This window comes from Exophiala spinifera (genome assembly GCF_000836115.1).
Source record: "Exophiala spinifera strain CBS 89968 unplaced genomic scaffold supercont1.1, whole genome shotgun sequence".
NCBI classification, from domain to species: domain Eukaryota; kingdom Fungi; phylum Ascomycota; class Eurotiomycetes; order Chaetothyriales; family Herpotrichiellaceae; genus Exophiala; species Exophiala spinifera.
In genome coordinates this window covers 5,114,294-5,131,867 of record NW_015622513.1, presented here as the reverse complement: position 1 = coordinate 5,131,867, position 17,574 = coordinate 5,114,294, and the positions used below count along the sequence as shown (strand labels likewise).

Below are 17,574 nucleotides of genomic sequence, written 5' to 3'. Positions count from 1 at the left end.
AGACTAGCACCATGGGAGCAGAACATGAAGTATTTACAAATGCCCTCAATTCTCTAGAACAAGTGTGTTGGTCTGGTTGCAACATCTTACCACGAAACTGAAGAATTTTTCCGTTAAAGGACCTTGGACCAAGTTTGAGCGAGATCGTCCTGATTAGAGGCATAGCAGGCTTCGTTGCTTCCGGTATTGCTCATACATTTCTCGAAGCAGGCTATACGGTCCGAAATACCGTGACAACAAATTGTTTGATCCCCGGAATATACGAAGCACACTTCGGCATCAAATAACGACCTGAAGTCCCCTTGTAACCCGTGCCCGGCATGGCATGCTTCCAATGCCCTCGATGAGCCGTCCAGCGAGTCTCTGAAGTCATACACATAGCCCAATCCTTTCATCCAGCGTCTGAAAGGCCACAAGGCAGAGCCACTGAGACCTTCGATCGATGGCGTTCTCAATGCAGTTAACGCTTCGGCTCCTCAGGGGCCAGACCTTCATCAAACAGTTCTGACAGCTCCCTGTGCCTGCAATAGCGACCAAGCCCAGGGACGACACCAGGGTTTTACGTACACGGATGAAGAAGCCGAAGCCGGTCCTAGCGGCGCTCTTGCGTAGCGCAGCGCAAAGGTACTCAGGAACAGGTCGTATAGGATTGGATGGGGTTGAACAAGCAAGCCTTCTCCATAGCATCGATCAATCCCCCTTGTGGTCTTTGGGTCATCTCAGGGTCGTATCAAATCTCTCAAACACCTCAATAAGTCGACCAAGACAGTCTGGAAGGTTGCCAATTGATCGACGGCTAGTGTCACCAACCTTGATTTTGCGGGATTTGCCGATGTCAGGAACGCTGCTCTCGCACATCTCAGGGCTTGTCAACTAGACGGTACTGAAGGTCACAGATTCCTTGTTGGTTCTGCCTTTGACTATCAGTCCGCTGCGCACATTCTGCGTAGCCACTTGCCGGACATCAAAGACCAAATTCCCCTGGAAGAGGAGTCCGACTCCTGGCTGGATGAAGGGGCTTATCGGCTTGATAGAAGCAAAGCTCGCAAATCCTTGGGCATAGACCATATCCCCTGAACATCATCCTTGTGGACACGGTCAAGGATCTTCTCAAGGCATAGAACAATTGGTAACTCGGGACTTGCTCCTCACCTTGACGACCAATGGATAGAGATTTGGGGATTGCTGGGACTTCACCAAGTAAGGTATTTCAAATGCTTACTGTAGTTAGCAGCTCTAAAATGACAGGACGGTAGTGAAATGCCTGCTGAAGATCATCATAACACCAGACCTGGCGATACCCACCGTTCCTAGCACAGGATCGGCCTCGATTAAGCACGTCATGCTTAGGCCTTCGTTCTTCGCTGACCAGCTCGTCCATTAATTCCCCATCCTAGGGCCCAATGTAGACTGAATTGAGTAACGAGAGAGCTGTGACCAGAGGAAATGTGATGTGCACTGGTCTTCCACAAATTCGGGATCCTGCGGGGAAGTGTTTTCCAGTTGTCATTTTCCGTACCAGTAGATCATTTGTATGGCCCAAAGACATGGCCTCAGCTGGGGTGGAAACTTTGTGTTTCCTTCAGTCATGCCTAGTTGTCCGCACCAAGGAGCGATTGGTCCAGTGAGAAATATAGTAGCCAGTCAAATTTCTGGCATAACGGAAACGTCATGTTTAGACAGTTTCACGGTGGTAGGCTGTACAGTCAAGCTGTCAGCTTTGATTCCATTATCGGACTGAAAAACCTCGAATTGAGTCGACATTCCGAACAAGACGACCAGTGGCTGCGGTAACTAGTGGAGGGCGCGCGTCGCTTCGTTCCTCGTAGCTCCGGCTGAAAGCCACGCGAGAAACCCACAAAGCCTTTTGATTCCCTTCGGAGCAATCAAAAGACGAGATTTTTGTTGTAGGGGAACTTGTTAGACTTGACCGCTATTGTTCAATCGTAGAGTTGTGATTCTGTGTACGTGGCCATGGAAAATACCCCCATTTTACTGGTACAGCTTTCGAAGAGGTTCGAGGCTGGGGTGGTGGGATCCGTCCAAGTACTGCGTACTCCATACTCCGTGCAGGAGACAGCCGACCTACATAGTAGGCAACCTTGGAAAGCGGCAAAACAAGCTTGCCGTTGCCACGTTTTTGTCACCCCTCCTCACAGTGTCTCGGTGTCTTCGATTCGCCCTCTAACAGGGTGGGTGCAAAGCACAAGCCAGTGCCCAGCTGAAGTGGCGCACCACTTTGGAATGAATGTCTTAGGGCTCGTGTTCAGTTAACATTATGGGCACATGGTCTGCGCGAAGTACGGCCTAGTGAGCCGTACCACAAAGTCAATTGTAGAGTTGTTGGCAGCCGCTTTCTTGCACATGCCGAGAACCAATACTCCGACAATGTTATCCGTGACCGAGAAGGTCAAGTTCATCCGTTGATTCTGATGCTGGCTTCGGCAGAAAAGAGTGGATTCTAGCTCAGACATCGATATTGGGAGGCTGGCACTCGGAACGGGCAAAGATCGTCATCATGGCAGATTGGGCACCTCCAAGGCCTTTTCCGAGGCGAAGGCGTGAGAAGCGCATTGTCAATAGTGTGGGAGACATTTGACAAGTGCTGCAGGGGTGGTGTAAGTGCCTAGCCAGTCTTGGACAGGAACAAGGAACGAGCCTACGAGAGGCACAGGCCCCTGACCTGGGAGCCGACAAGCGTGGGCTGAAGCTGACGGGGGTCTCGAGAGTGGAGAGACGGCGTCCTCACTGCACTCATGGACGGATACGTAGGACGGTCCAGGCAGTTTCACCAGTTGTGTTCACAAATCAGGCCTGATGAGACGCCGACCTTAATTCCTTCGGCGACTCTCTGGCCCTCGACCCTGTGTCCTAGGAGCCGAATTGTGCTGATAGGCTCGTGCGAAAGGAAATACCCAAGGGGGCGAAACGACCGACCCTGGGACAAAGAGTGGTGGCACGAGGTCGCCACGAGCCCGAGGGACGATCTGTGAGAGGGGAAGGGAGTATGCCCTGCAGCTTTGCAGTGATGGGCCACGGCCAGCATCCGTACCAAGTAACAAAACAACTGCAATCCTGTGAGCTGCACCGAAGCGATAGGGTGAGAAAGGGAGCATCAGGGTTTCTGCACGTGGGCTGAATGCTTTGGTCTTCCGGCCTTGCTGCAGGACTTCGGATGGCTAAAAATGAGGCGAATGAAGTGGATGAAAGATCAGGCAAGCTGCAGCTGTCAGAGATGCGCAAGCCTCAGCCATCGATCGTATGGATGTCCCCTCCGTATACTCCGTATACTGTATGCTACTTATCGTGCTGGCGGAGGTGCAAAATCTGTGATCGATGGGTTCATTTCCCCCTCTGGCCGGTGGGTGCTGAGGTGCTGCCATTGGTACTCGTACCAACCAGTATGGATTGTACGCCAGGGCTGCTCCACGATAGCGTCGTATGCGGTGCCGCTCATGGAGGGGACCAGCAACAGCCAATCCCATATTTCACGCGATCATCCGTCTGATTTCCCATTGTTGGGTTGAGGCCTGCTAGCCAGAGAGACGCAGCATCTGTGCTGTGTTCTTACAGGACGCCGGGGTCTGTACGGCAGAGGGAGTGTAGGTTTTACTGAGGCCTCGCGCCGGGAAGGGAGGGATGGGCGATTGCTTGAGCGGTTGATGAATGCCGGAACGAAGCGACTCGTTGGCTGCGGTTGTTGAATAGGTAGGTAAGTGGCTTGCCAGATGGGGGGGAGGGAACGAGGAGGACGCTGGGCCGCTGTCTTTGGCATGGAATGGAGGGCCGCTAGGCCTGGAGTGGGCACTGGGAGGCTCTTCTGGCGCCCAGAGCAAGTGGCCGAATGCCCCAAATAAGGCACCAAATTAGGCACTAGACGCCCCTAGCAAATTATGCAGTAGCTCTCCCCCTTGTGCCGCTGTCCGTTGGTGCTGGCGTCGCTCGTCTGCCACTATCAGAAGTCGAGGACTATCTGCTCAAAGTGCTCTGTGCAGAACTGATCCCACCATCATCCGTCCCAATGCAGCAGTAGCCCATCGAAGCCAAAAACTGGAGAACGGGAGCTAAAGTGTAGAGACGAGCCAGGGCCTGCACCTTTGACTCTTGAACGGGTCTTTCATCTGCCACTGTCTCTTCGACTCCAGCAACACGGCGAATTGCGACAAACCGCACCTTCTTCGAACTTCATCTTCTGCTCCTCCTTCTTGTCTCCCCTCTATACGCTCTTCCAGGGCGCCTGTAATCGAAGACCGCGTACCTGTATCCAAGCGAACCATACCCTCTTCTCTCACAATTCTCGGCCTTGCTTTGATCGCACCATCTGCGGCTGAAACCCTCCCCCCGGCCCTTCTGCGTTGCTCGGCTCAGCGAAAGAAGCCATTGAACTTTTTGCGTCGAACCTGGCTCGTCCACTACCGCTGCGTCTGTCGCCTTGTCGACGCAACTTCCCGCCGCAGGCCTGGAGTTTGTGCCTTTGCGTCTTCCTGGTACATGTGCGACACCCGACCACGGACCTTGCCATTCGAAGAACTGCGACGTCCTGGCAGGCCGCATTGTCTCGATCACGATCCCCGACATCCCACGGCGCCACGTTTTCAGGAGTTATTCACACTTCCTGAAACATCTGATTTGCGGCTGTGTAAACCCAGCAGTATTCTGGAACCTCGCCACGAGGCACCTCGCTCCGCGTGCAAGAGGTGGAAATCTGTCGAGCCGTCTTTGACGCAAAGTGTTTTTGCGCCCCAACACACACTGTGACCGAACCTGTCAGAGAGACAGGTGAAGTACATTATTGTGTCAGTGGACAACAGGCCGCGCCTGGGACCAGCCTCTGCGTGAACCAGCATCGGCATTCTGCCTCCGGGCATAAAATTCCTCAGCACCAAAGACCCTGTATCACACCTTGCTGTCGTGCCAGCACTCCTACGGCACAGCTCTCCGTGCATTTTCTGGAGTATCAACCCAGCAGGAACCTCGGCCAATTGTCTCGTAGCATATCAGGCTCGTCGAGGTGACTGGCCAGGGACATTCCAGTTGGGGCAGAGAACGTATGTGAAGCCTCAACCCCCGTGGTGGACTTCTTGAACTTGTCACATTCACCTGGCGAGCGACAAGTCACCAAAGCTCGCAAAGATGGAGACCACAAGCCACCGGCCATGGGAGACAAATCCTCCTCATTCTCTCCCCCAAACCACCCAGACATTACCTTCGATAGCTTCTTTGACTTCAAAGCTCCCCGTACAATCCATCGAAAGGCCTTCGCCAGACCTTTCAATCCTGCCACATCAGAGAGACTCGGGTAGTTGGATGACACCTGGAACACGTTCGTCCCTCCCTGCATTACCAGCATTATTTACCAGCTAATATCATTTAGGCTCTTCTGTTAACTCTGCGAACTCGATGCCTTACCTGAATTCGGCTCATTCGCCTACCGGACCTTCGCCATATACACCAGAGACCACCACTGCCCCTTCCGCACCGTTCAATTCAACTTTGCCACACCAAACAAACGGACTTCCCACCCCTTCATCTGACTTAAATCAGCACCGTGGCAGTGGGGACTATGATGAATCCAGGCGAGGCAGTGTCACGAATAGCATTCATCATGGTATGAACAATTTAGGATTAGGCCCAACTTCACCCTACACTAGCACCAATGCTTCGCAGACTTCGCTGGTTTCTGGTCTTCAGAGGGAACGAGGGATCCAACAAAACGGTTACAATAGTAGCCGCTATTCCACAATGAACAATCCAGCTGCTCCTTATGCGTCAAGCCGCGGCGGACGAAGTGGGTTTGTCGGAGGACGTGTCGCGCCTCCCATCTTGGAAAACCCAAAGCAGGAAGTGTACAGTGCAGAAGCCCCGACTAGGGGTCAGGCATATGCTTTTCCTGACCCCGAGGCCGCTCCTAGGCAACAAGGACGGACGCCTTCCACGTTTTCGCGCAGAAACAGCTTCGCGGAATCCTTTACTAGCAGCATTCTCACCGTAGAGTCGTCTCGACTGCCCCTAGGACAGCATGGTAAATACATCGTCCCATATGACAACTCAACAATACTGACGTCCGATTTATCAGAACTCCCAGAAGCTCACCACCATTCTCTCCAGCACAAACAAGTCGATAGCCTACGGGGGGATCCTGATTCTCCCAACGGAAACACACCATACAGCCGGACTCCGGAGCTTCGGATTACACATAAGCTGGCGGAGCGAAAGCGAAGAAGTGAAATGAAAGATTGCTTCGAGCAACTAAGGGCTCGTTTACCTACCAGCCAGAACAATAAATCAAGCAAGTGGGAAACACTATCACGTGGTACGTATCGTAATCCTCGAGGTGTTCCCGATCATTTCGCTAACATCACTTCACTTCAGCTATTGATTACATTACTCAACTAGAAAACCAGAACAAACAGGTGCGGGTTGATTATGAGACACAAAGACTGAAGCTCGCAGAGCTGGAAGCGAAGATGCACGAAATGAGCCAGCAACTGCGCGGCATCCAGCAGCCGCAGAGTTCATTTCCTCCTCCACCGAACGTCATGCCACAAAGTCCCCTCGGTTACGGATCACATTTCAACAGCCATGATGGCTCCGGCGAGCCCAACCGGACATTGCCGCCAATTATGACTACAAATTCTATGCAAGGTATACAATATTCTGAAGAACGACGATAATATAAAAAAGAGCTCGTCCCGTTTAATGCAACACACTTAAAGAGACATGATATTTTTCGGGACTATATGGATCGCTCACTGTCCAGTGCGGTCTGCCTGGCCTTGCTGCGTGGCGTTTATTTTCTTATGTTAGTCAAAATGGAGGTCTTCCGATCTGAAGGCGAGAGGGAGCCTTTCTGGCGCCTCATGGGAATGCGAATGGGTGCGATCGAATTATGATATCATCTTTCAGCAGTGATGTATTGATGTGCAGTTGGGTGGTTAGGGAATCTGGCAAGGCCCGACAATTTGCTTCCTACTATGTACCAGAGCTTCGAGTCGCGGCCGAGGATCTGCGTCTGAATTACTAGAACAAGAGTTATGATTTTTGAGAGTGTGTCATGAGAGTCATGCACCTACAGTGGAAGAGGTATGGAGGCACGGATCAGAGAAGCTGTCCTAATTCTGTCAGCTTGCCCACAGGGGATATAAGACGAGTGTCTTCTAAGATGAATGATAATTATTCAAACTCAACGTTTCTCGGGCCGGAGCGCCGAGCACCGTGGCTCATTTCTACTCTAACCTGGTCATCAACTTCAGCGGAAGAGGTACGACCGCCATAGAATCGAAGCCCCGTGAGGGCCATCGCTTGATTGTCTCGGTGGGCAGGAATTGCACGTCTTCAGCCTTGTGAAACATGGTCGAGGCCGGCGAGGCTGTCTCACCAAGCCACGTGACCGCTCTGCTATTGGCCGTCGACTCTCCTAACATCAAACGTCCTTAAGCGCGCGTTCTTATTGTTTCTCATCGATCTACCAGTCGTCTTCACTCACTACCAGTAGATCCATGTGTTCACAAACGAGGCCCGCCACCGCCTACGATGCTGGAGCACTATGGAGCTTTCAATGCGGCTTCTATTTTGGCATCCGCACTGTCCCAAAGCTGAGGATCTCGGCGCGGCTTCAAGACCCAAACAGCCACGATCAACCTATCATGAGACTCTGACCGCCATGTCTGAGATGTTTGAATCAGTATGCCCAGCTTCGTATCTGGTGGATAATGTTTCCAAGGCCTTGTTGATATACTCTGATGTTTTGTCTTCTTCCCAAATTGTTTCATTACTTTGGCTGTAATTCTTTGATTCCTGAGATTGTCACTCGCTCTTATTCATCAGAATTTTCCTATTGTCTCTCTATTGTGCCACAATAACTCCAGTCTGTGGCTTGCGGGTTTCTGATATTAACAGTGGACGCTCGGGAATAATATTACTCACCATATAGTCGTTTCGGTTCCTCCAACACCTCGATTTCGGCTGATCGCTCGCGGGCAATGTCTTCTTCCGCATCAGCATGAAGATCGGGCGGCGAACCTAATCAAAAAGACAACTTTGGATACCAGGGCCTGCTCTTCAAGTCGATTTTCTCCAATCTTTCCTTGAGCATCTCTGCAACGTAATGGAAACCAGCTTTGAACCATCTGGAATGTCCTCCGGTGTTGTTGATGCTCAAGAGACATATCGAAGTCAGCGTGACCTCATGCGTGGCTTGCGACCGGTGCCTTCCTCGATCGAGACGTATTCTGCCTCCACACAAAGTAAAGGAACCAATTGGACAACTGATGATAAATCCTCGCCCTCCTCAACTTTCATATCCAGCATTTCTGATTATGAGAGCGGCTCCTCTTGCGGAAAGGATCAATTTTATCTGGAAAGATACAGTCAAGGTGTCCAAAACGCACAGGTGTCCTCTAGAGCAACAGAGAAAAATACAATCCGAACCAAGAAACCTGTGGTATCGACTTCTGATGCCGAAAACCGGCGACTTCCAGGATTGAATATCGTCACAAATTTCTCAACACCACTATTGCGATCCCAAAATGAAAGCATTGTGGTAGATCAAGTGCAATCGCAACGACCCCGAATTGGGAAAAGATGTGCTACTTCTGTGGTGTCTGCAAAGGCCGAACATGTTGACCAAACAACGATCAACCTGGCTCTGGAACATTCTATGGCTTCAAATACCACGATGACACATACTTCAGGTCACGATAGAAATCGTGCTCGTGAAGCGTATTCGAAATGGCAAGACTTACAGACAGCTCGTAGAAAGTTGTCCGATGAGGCCAGCGCTCAAAGAACAGCGTCCGTCGCCGATTACGATTCTTTGGTAACCATCGACCTGGGTACCGCGCAACGCAAAGACCAGTCGTCTGAGAAAAGGTCTGTTGTCATTGGACTTAGTCTTCCCTCAAATGAGGCGAACGCTCATCGGCTGAGAGATGCCGCCAATGATACTCATGCGACAACAACGCCTGAGACCCCAGTAATTGTCATTACCCCAGCTGAGGAGGGAGATTCTTGGAAGCCCCAATCGATGCGCAGACTGCGGCCTTCTTCTAGTATCTACAGCACCCGCTCCGGACCCCACGACACAAGAAGCGGAGAAACTTTGCCTCCGGTACCCGCAATGCCCGAGGTCCACAAAAAGGGTCATATACCTGTAGGAGAGGCAATCACATTGCAGACGGCCGGGTATGCGAAGAGTGGTGAAGAAGAGGACATCGCTTTTGACGGAGAAAGGGACTTCCAAAACCCCGAAAGTGTACAGAGAGCCTCTTCAGAAAGCCAGGAACATATTCTGCCCAAGGAGGGTGACATGGCCCGACATAGATCACAGGGTTGGTGGAATCTCATGCTCTCACCAATGCTGTCCAGAAAAGGTACCATCTCAGAAAAGACCCGAACCAACAACTTCGAAAGACCCCCGATGCCGCCAATTTCTACGCTTGATGAAGTTGATAAACACGCCTCCGTGTCCTCTGTCTTCGCAGAATCACCCGAGACCCCCAGGCGTCTTGGCCTGGCTAGCCCTAGAGCAAGCATATCAGCTAGATGGACATTTTGGGCAAAGAGCAAAGGAATGGAAAGGCATCTTGACCGAACAGATGATGTCACCTCGAAAGTACCAAAAGATCAGACCTTTGCTGGAGATGCTCAAAGGGAGCCTCCCATCGAGAGCTTCGGGGGTGCTGGAGTGGGACTTGCAGCAGAATACTACCATGCATGCGCCGTGGAGCAATTGAGTGGTGTCCGCTATTTCGAATGTAATAATCATTCTTGCGTTGAGAGACTACCACAATTGCAATCACTATTCGATCACGAAGCAGGAGAAAACGCTACTGCCCTGGAAGTTGGCGCCGAAAAATCTTTGGACGACATCAAACCGAATGTGAGTGTGGAACATAGGATCAAGAGCCTTGCCACGGTGAATTCTGAACAGGAAGAACTCTCCCCAAATGTGAGAGACGCGAGCACCGCTCCTGTGACTAAGGCTAAAGCAATTGAGGCTCCTGCTGCTGGCACTTCTACTGTCGTGGAAGCAGTCCCCCGAGACGACTCGAATAACGTTGGAAACAGGCAAGAAGTCACTCCATCTCCGCTCGAACAAGCACGAACTCTTAACACAAGTACCGCTCGACAGAATGTACAATCACCTGATGACAAATCATCGATCCCGAGGGAATTCATACAAGCAGCAGTGCAGTCTCCTGGTCCGATCTCGCCAGTAGTGCAGGAAGCAATGAGATCTTACGGTGATGTACCTATGTCAGAGATGAGCCACCCGCGACATGCAGTCCAGTCGCCTGAGCAAACGAAGAAACAGGTCGAGAATCCAACTTCGGAGCAAACACAGGTAGCAGCTTCGACATTACACCATCATACTACTTATTCAGAGAGGTTGATAACTATGCCCGCGCCTTTATCGTACGAGACAAGGGAGAACCATCAAATCTATGCCGTGCCTGCAACTACCAACCGACACATGAGCGAATCAACTCCGCCAAAACCAGCATCGCTCAAGCGCCGGAACAGTGGCGGGCCAGAGAAATCTGGGATGGTCGCCAAAATCAAGTCTCTATTCAAGAAGAAGGGAGCGAAGACTGACGAAGATCTACAGCCTACGAAGCGGAAATGGACTCTCATTGTGGGAGCCTTTCTTCTTCTGATTGTGATAGCCTGCATTCTTCTTGCCACCTTACTCACTCGTCATGGTGATGAGACTCCTACTCAGAGCCAGTGGCTCAACTTGACGGGATATCCTCCCATCCCAACAGGTATCTCAACAATCGCAATGCCTGATCCCGTTCAGGAGCAATCTCAGTGTGTAGCACCGACCACAATGTGGAGTTGCGCACTACCAAAGGAGAACCAGGCTGAGATAGCGCCGAACAGTCCAGATCAGCCAAACTTCCGCTTCGAAATCACTTTCAAAAATGGCACGGTACCGGGGAACATGACGCTCCCCGTGAACGAGCTAAGAAAGAGGTCAGCCAACCTTAGCCCTCGAGCAAGTGACCCATTCACAAAGGATCTATTGGAACCAAACCCGACACCGCCAAGTCGGGCAGACGAGATTTTCTTGGGTAACACGACTGACAACATCACTGAGCCTTTCCAGGGCGAAGACACTCCTTTCTTTATGACCTTTATACCGGTATTTCCTCTGGACCCGTTCAATTCGACACAGGGCAATTTGGCCACTTCAAAACTGCTCGCAAGCCGAGATAGCAACAACTCAGACATCATCCCGGCGCCGGACGTCCTTGACGATGGAAGCGCAGCTCCGGCCAACCTCCTTCCGACGTCGCCGTACCCTACGTCTCAGCCGATCAAATTGTACAACCGCGGACAGCAGGACGAGCACTTCGGATTCTACATGTACTACGACAAGGCGATTTTCCTACGTTCGACGGCCCCACTCAACACGTCGCAATTCTCCAACAATAACGGTATCGACGCGGCCGACGAAGACGGCGGGTGCACACGCGGACAATCCCGTCTGCGTTGCACGCTCAGTCAGACTCGATTCTTGGTGAGGATCTGGACCAACCATGCGTTCGACGGAACGCTACTGAGCCCGATTGTGTCGAACACCTCCATGGGGGCTGGAAATAATTCGGCCACCGACTTCAATCGGCCTGGATCGTTCCCATACCCCACGACGATCAGTCTCGACCGGCATGGTGGAAACATCAACAAGAAAGCAGTGTATTGCTACGGCGTGAACGATTTGCAGGTGATTCAGAACGACGTTAAGGGCATTGTGCCAGAACTAAGAGGGTTCGGTGGACACTTGATCAACCCTGCACCTCCGCTGGTGGAGGAGGGATCCGGAAGCGGGAATGCGACAGCTGCTGATGATGGGTTTGACCCTGAGGCGGGCGGTATCGACGGCGGCACAGGTGGGTGTGGGTGTGTTTGGCAGAATTGGAATTAACGTGATGAGAAGAGAAGCGGCGAGAGATGACAAAGACCAGATGAAAAGACGAAACCAAATCATGTGGTGTTCAGTGGGGTATGGAATTGGGAACAGAATTCTTCAAGATTGTCTCTTCAGGGAGAAAAGGGAGCTTGGTCCAGAGGACTTTTGGACAAGGCGCTACGGCCAATTGGATGGGTAGGAATCTGGATTCGGCGTTGTCTGAACAGTACGAGCGAGTATCTCTGGGAAGTGTTGAAGTCTTGGATTATCATATCGAACACATACATACATTGCCTAGGTACAGGAGCCGCTAAAAGACTCTGGAAGTTTTTGACATTGGTTGGTGGTACGTACGGCGTTGAGGGCCAGAAAAGCACTAAGACGAGCGGACAGAAATCCTCCCAGACCAGATCAGATAACCCGATAATACCCGTATCAATGTTTGATCCTACCTGGTAGATACTATGCACCCTGAATATTGATACTTGGGATATTGATGCTTGTACTTGTACTTGTACTCAAACAGGTACGAGTACACGGGGACGAGAGTCGTGCTTCTTAAAGTACTACGAGTACTACGAGTATCACTCGGGGTACCTTGGGACATGACATATCACTCAACGGTTGGGTCATTGGGTGACCCATTGGTATCTCGTGTCTCCTGCTCGTACCCACGGAAGAGATGCCGACCGCCAGACAACATCCTTCGTATAGTGACGTAGGTCATTCCGCTGCGGGCGCAAAAAACAGTCCAGGTAAATAAATCTTTTACCTCCTCGTGGTTGATATACGAGCATGTTTCTTCCAATGGCGCAAGTTTCGGCATCCACGTTACTACACAGTATCCAGGTTGAAATAGAAACAAAGTGCCATCGGAAAGAAGCTTTTACAAAGTGCCTTGGCTTTCTGAGTCGGAGTCGGACGCCAGTACGAGTGACAACCAAAGTACAGTATTCACAACGTCATCCACGGCACGCCCACACACCCACATATACGCCATTACACACACGCATACACACACTCTCTCTATCTCTTTCTGTCCCTTCCTGTCTCTGAAACGGCTTCGTATTCCCTCCTCGTTCTAAACTCCTGCAATACAATACTTACTTCACCATACAAACTGAGCCTTCCATCAACATCACCTGTTCGATCGAGTCGTTGTCCAGGGAAGCTCCCCCCAAAAAGACCAGAATGAAGCACGAGAAGGACATCCCAGATCAACACTATACGCACAGGTAAAGTGCCCTAGCTACCACGACGTAGAGTTTCCATCGATTGGACGCATCGGTACACTTTTCACGGATGGACTCACTCCGTACACTTCCCGTAGACTCACCTGGACACCCTCTATGACATCACCAGTCACTACCATGTGTCGAGTGAAGTGAACAATAGAACTGACCGACTCTTTGACAGGATAGGCGAATGGTTGCCGCACGACCACCGAGCGCACAAGGAATGGCTGGCCGGTGTCATCGACCATGTCGACCAGAACCCAGCGGAGCTGCATCCGGTGGTGCGAGAGTTCCAGGACCTGATCGAGAAGAACTCGCGGGTCTGGCTGCTCTTCTCGTCCATGTTTGAGCAGATCCCCAACAAGGACCCCTACAAGACCGACCCGCGTGGTACGGCGGGCCACCCGACCATCCGGGACCACGTGCACATGCTCCAGGTCATCAACCACCTCTTGACCACGGCGCCGTCGTGGAACGACAAGTCCGAACGGGTCGGGCTGGTGGGACTCCCCTTCAACGCGCTCTTCGACTGGCCCATGGGGACCAAGAGCGGATTCGCAGTCTTCCTGGACCCAGAGGTGAATGCCATGCTGAAGAAGGTGCTCAATGCGTGGGCCGAGTTTCTCAGCTCGCCAGACTCGGCGTACGTGTTGAAGAGAGAAGCCAAGGGAAGCTGGTTCAGCCCCCACGGGTACGAGGAGCTCCAATACACGGCCAACGTGGGCAAGACGAACTACAGGTTCGAGGAAATGTTCCAGTGCGATCCCTCAGAGCCGCATATGGGGTACAAGTCATGGGACCATTTCTTCACGAGGCTGTTCAAAGAAGGCGTCCGGCCGGTGGCCAGTCCCGACGACGACAGCGTGATTGCCAACGCGTGCGAGTCCAAGACGTTCAAGGTCGCGAGGGACGTCAAGCGCCGCGACAAGTTCTGGTTGAAGGGACAGCCGTATTCGGTCGTCGACATGCTGGCGCAAGATCCGCTGGCTGAGCAGTTCGTCGGAGGAACCGTTTACCAGGCGTTTTTGAGCGCGTTGAGTTATCACCGTTGGCACGCGCCTGTGTCGGGGAAACTGGTCAAGGCATACGTGGTCGACGGGACGTATTACTCTGAGCCGCTGTTTGAGGACTTTGGGCCAGGCCAGTCCGCCGACCCGGAGGGACAGGTGACGAGCCAGGGATACTTGAGTGCGACGGCCACTAGGGCCATTATGTTCTTCGAGGCGGAGAATCCCGACATTGGACTGATGGCCTTTTTAGGTATTGGTATGTGTGAAGTCTCGACGTGCGATGTCACTGTCAAGGAAGGTCAGCATGTCAACAAGGGAGATGAGATTGGCATGTTCCATTTCGGAGGATCGACGCATTGTTTGATGTTTAGAAAGGGTGTCGAGGTGGATGGGTTCCCTGAGCCGCATCCTGAACACAACATTCCTGTGAGGAGTGAGTTGGCTCGAGTGAAGCCGAGGTCGAAGTAGACACATTGATCATACGGAGAAGACGCCTGTATCTCCATAGAGGAGGGATGGATTGATTCAGGTCATCAATAATAGGTCAATATGGACTCTTCGGATTACGAAATACGCGAGGTTGATGTCGAAGTGTCGAGATCGTCATCGTCCCTGGAATTGTCTGGTGCTGAGATTAAGGTACGAGTGCCTCAATTAGTGAGTCTGGGCAGGGGTAGGGGGTAACCTCCTGTGTGTGCTGCACTCGTAGCCAGCCAGCTAGACCATAACCTCTCGCCTCCTTCGTCATGCGCCAAAATGTTCTGCCAGAAAACTTTTTGTTGATCATGTCTGCTGTTGTCGGCCCAGCCGGGACACGTCAAATCACGCAAAACCTCGTCATATCCGGGCGCTTTTAGGGAACTCCCTTTTCTAGCTCTTTTCAGCCAAGTGTGGTTTGTGCCGTCCCATCAAACCCATTGATTCACATGTCGCCGCCATAACGCCACGTGATTGTCGTCATTCTCCTCCGCCCCCGGAAAAAAAATATATTGTACCATCATCCGTGCTTCGGCCGATGCCCAATTGAGCCATTACCATGACCACAACTTATTGCTCCACAGCCACTCATTGTATTTCTCTCGCGTAAAGACAGCCAAAGTCGCAGCATCATTTTTCCCGCTTGCTGCAGCGTCGAAATGAAACCTCGTGCAGTCCGCGCCTTTTTACTATGGCAATTGTCAGGTCCAGCGGAGATACTGAAACCTGGTATACTTCGCTCCCCGTTTCCGACCCGCGGTCCATCCATCAACCTCATCGATGTTGTGTCCAAGGGGAGATTTGGTGACGCCTGCTCCGGAGGGGTTTTCCCACTCTTCAAAACAGGTACTGTACATACAACAGCTTTCAATCCCTTTCGTTGAGTTTCTGTTCCTGTAGCTTCTGCCACCTCCTGTTCCTCCTTGACCTGCAGGACGGTGTTGAGTCGTAGGCTGTTTTGTGAGCAAGTCGATAGAACTCTACAACCAGCATTGGCAGATATCGTCTAGGGGCACGGGGTACTCTGTGCGGTGCTCGTACTCGTACTGCGCCAACAGCAGCAATCTGAATTTATCATTCTCTTGCTGCTATGCTGGTATTATAGCAGCTAGAACTCTCCGTCGTCACCAAATCAGCTATCATTTACCCGGCCGACCTTCACCCTCTATTCTCGACGGGGATATAATGCTCTGCGCTGCCGGGGTATACACATCTTGCCACCCACGTACGCCCACACACAAGCATCTCACCAGCGATCCACGTCCATCCTGCTGGGAGCCTCTCTCTCACACACATCCGAAGGTCAAAGGGAGTTCTGGACAACGCCTCGGATGAACATGAACATGAACCCAGCCCGACTATTTCAAGTCCCTGAGACGACCAAACCCAAACCTCCGTTCGACATAGACAACTACCTCAACCCCTTCATCCCCCAGAACCCCTTACGCTTCTTCCCGTCATGGATCTCGTACTGGTTCGGCTACCGGGCGCCACGCAGCTCGGCACAGAAACCATCCCCAGTGCACCGCTCATCGTTCCTCCACACACTATCGCTGTACCTCTCTGTCATGGTCGGGGCGTTCTGCGGCGTCGCCATCATCGAGAACGTCTTCCTCGCCCTGCCTCGACTCTCGGGCCACAGCGCACCCATCGTCATCGCCTCCTTCGGCGCCGCGGCCATCCTCGAGTACAACACGATCGAATCGCCACTGGCCCAGCCTCGCAATCTGGTCGTCGGCCACTTCCTCTCGGCCGTGGTGGCCGTCGGGATCACCAAACTCTTTGAGCACCTGCCACCGGACCGGTTCGAGGACCTACGGTGGCTCGCGGGAGCGTTGGCCGTCGGCGTGGCGAGCATGGTCATGAGTTTCACAAAGACGGTCCATCCACCTGCGGGAGCGACGGCGCTGCTGGCCGCGACCAACGTCGAAATCCAGGTTTTGGGCTGGTGGCTCGTCCCGTTGGTCCTCCTTGCGGCGATGCTCATGCTCGCTAGCGCGCTGGTGCTGAACAACATCTCCGGCCGCCGGTTTCCCGTGTATTGGTGGACGCCTGTGGATTTGAAAGCGCTCAGAGAAGAGAGGAAGCAGGAGAAGAAGAAGACCTTGCCGCCGGACGTGGAGAAGGGAATTTCTAGTCGTGATGGTGGTGGTGGTGGTGATGATGATGATGATGGGAGGAGGACTCGAAAGGAGAGTGAGGCCATCAGCGATACCGACACCGAGGCTGAATCGAACGAAGACCTGAGGAAGATCGAGACCGGCGCTACGGTGGTTTCGGACTCCGTGTCGATCTCACGGGGAAGCAGAGTACCGCATCCGATGACCAGAAGCAGCAGCAGTCCTCATGCAACGAAAAAAGACGGCCGAGATAAGGACGAAGACAACAAAATCATCATTGCGCCCCGAACCATCGTCGTGCCAGACTGGTTGGAGTTGAACGATTGGGAAGATGAAGTTTTGAGGATACTAATGGACAGGTTACGGACTGGAGTGAGTGAGTGAGTCTTTGACTTTGTCATGAAACGAAACGATTTGATACCTTAACGATACATCTCCGTCAGTCCTCACTTGAGGGAATTGCAGCACCAAGCGCAGCGTAGTATATACCGTATAGCTATAGCGTAGCACGGCAAAGAATAGCATAGCATAGCATAGCATAGCATATTGTTGGAAGCTAGAGATCAAGGAGGAACCACGTAAAGAAAGAATTAACAACCTCCATTGTGACAAGTGGTTCCATGTCTCTCTCTCTCTGTCTCTCTGGCTCTCTCTCAACCCGACATCATTACCACACTCCACCGTTGTCGTGACTGCGATGGGATGTTTCAGGACAAGAAGAAGTCAGATACCGAATCCAAAAAAAAAAAAGCAAAAACCATACACCCACCGAGACTCGACCTTGGTACTTTGGTTTTGCCCTTCGACTCGTCCCAAAG

The 17,574-nt window shown here is 52.1% G+C and overlaps 4 protein-coding genes across 4 annotated transcripts; all 4 read left to right on the top strand.

Moving 5' to 3' along the window:
• Positions 1 to 5,133: 5,133 nt before the first annotated feature.
• Positions 5,134 to 6,674, top strand: PV08_01890 (uncharacterized protein; the record flags this gene model as incomplete). Its single annotated transcript, XM_016376250.1, has 4 exons — positions 5,134 to 5,323; positions 5,375 to 6,022; positions 6,077 to 6,313; positions 6,373 to 6,674. The coding sequence occupies 4 exons, from the start codon at positions 5,134 to 5,136 to the stop codon at positions 6,672 to 6,674; spliced, it is 1,377 nt and encodes a 458-aa protein (XP_016241526.1).
• A 1,433-nt stretch (positions 6,675 to 8,107) lies between these two features.
• PV08_01889 (uncharacterized protein) lies at positions 8,108 to 11,929 on the top strand (the record flags this gene model as incomplete). Its single annotated transcript, XM_016376249.1, has 1 exon — positions 8,108 to 11,929. The coding sequence occupies one exon, from the start codon at positions 8,108 to 8,110 to the stop codon at positions 11,927 to 11,929; it is 3,822 nt and encodes a 1,273-aa protein (XP_016241525.1).
• Positions 11,930 to 13,284: 1,355 nt separating this feature from the next.
• PV08_01888 (uncharacterized protein) lies at positions 13,285 to 14,627 on the top strand (the record flags this gene model as incomplete). The annotated part of the gene is made up of 2 exons (XM_016376248.1): positions 13,285 to 13,298; positions 13,331 to 14,627. 2 exons carry the CDS (start codon positions 13,285 to 13,287, stop codon positions 14,625 to 14,627), a joined length of 1,311 nt encoding a protein of 436 aa, XP_016241524.1.
• Positions 14,628 to 15,979: 1,352 nt separating this feature from the next.
• PV08_01887 (uncharacterized protein) lies at positions 15,980 to 17,140 on the top strand (the record flags this gene model as incomplete). The annotated part of the gene is made up of 1 exon (XM_016376247.1): positions 15,980 to 17,140. The coding sequence occupies one exon, from the start codon at positions 15,980 to 15,982 to the stop codon at positions 17,138 to 17,140; it is 1,161 nt and encodes a 386-aa protein (XP_016241523.1).
• Between the last annotated feature and the right edge of the window lie 434 nt (positions 17,141 to 17,574).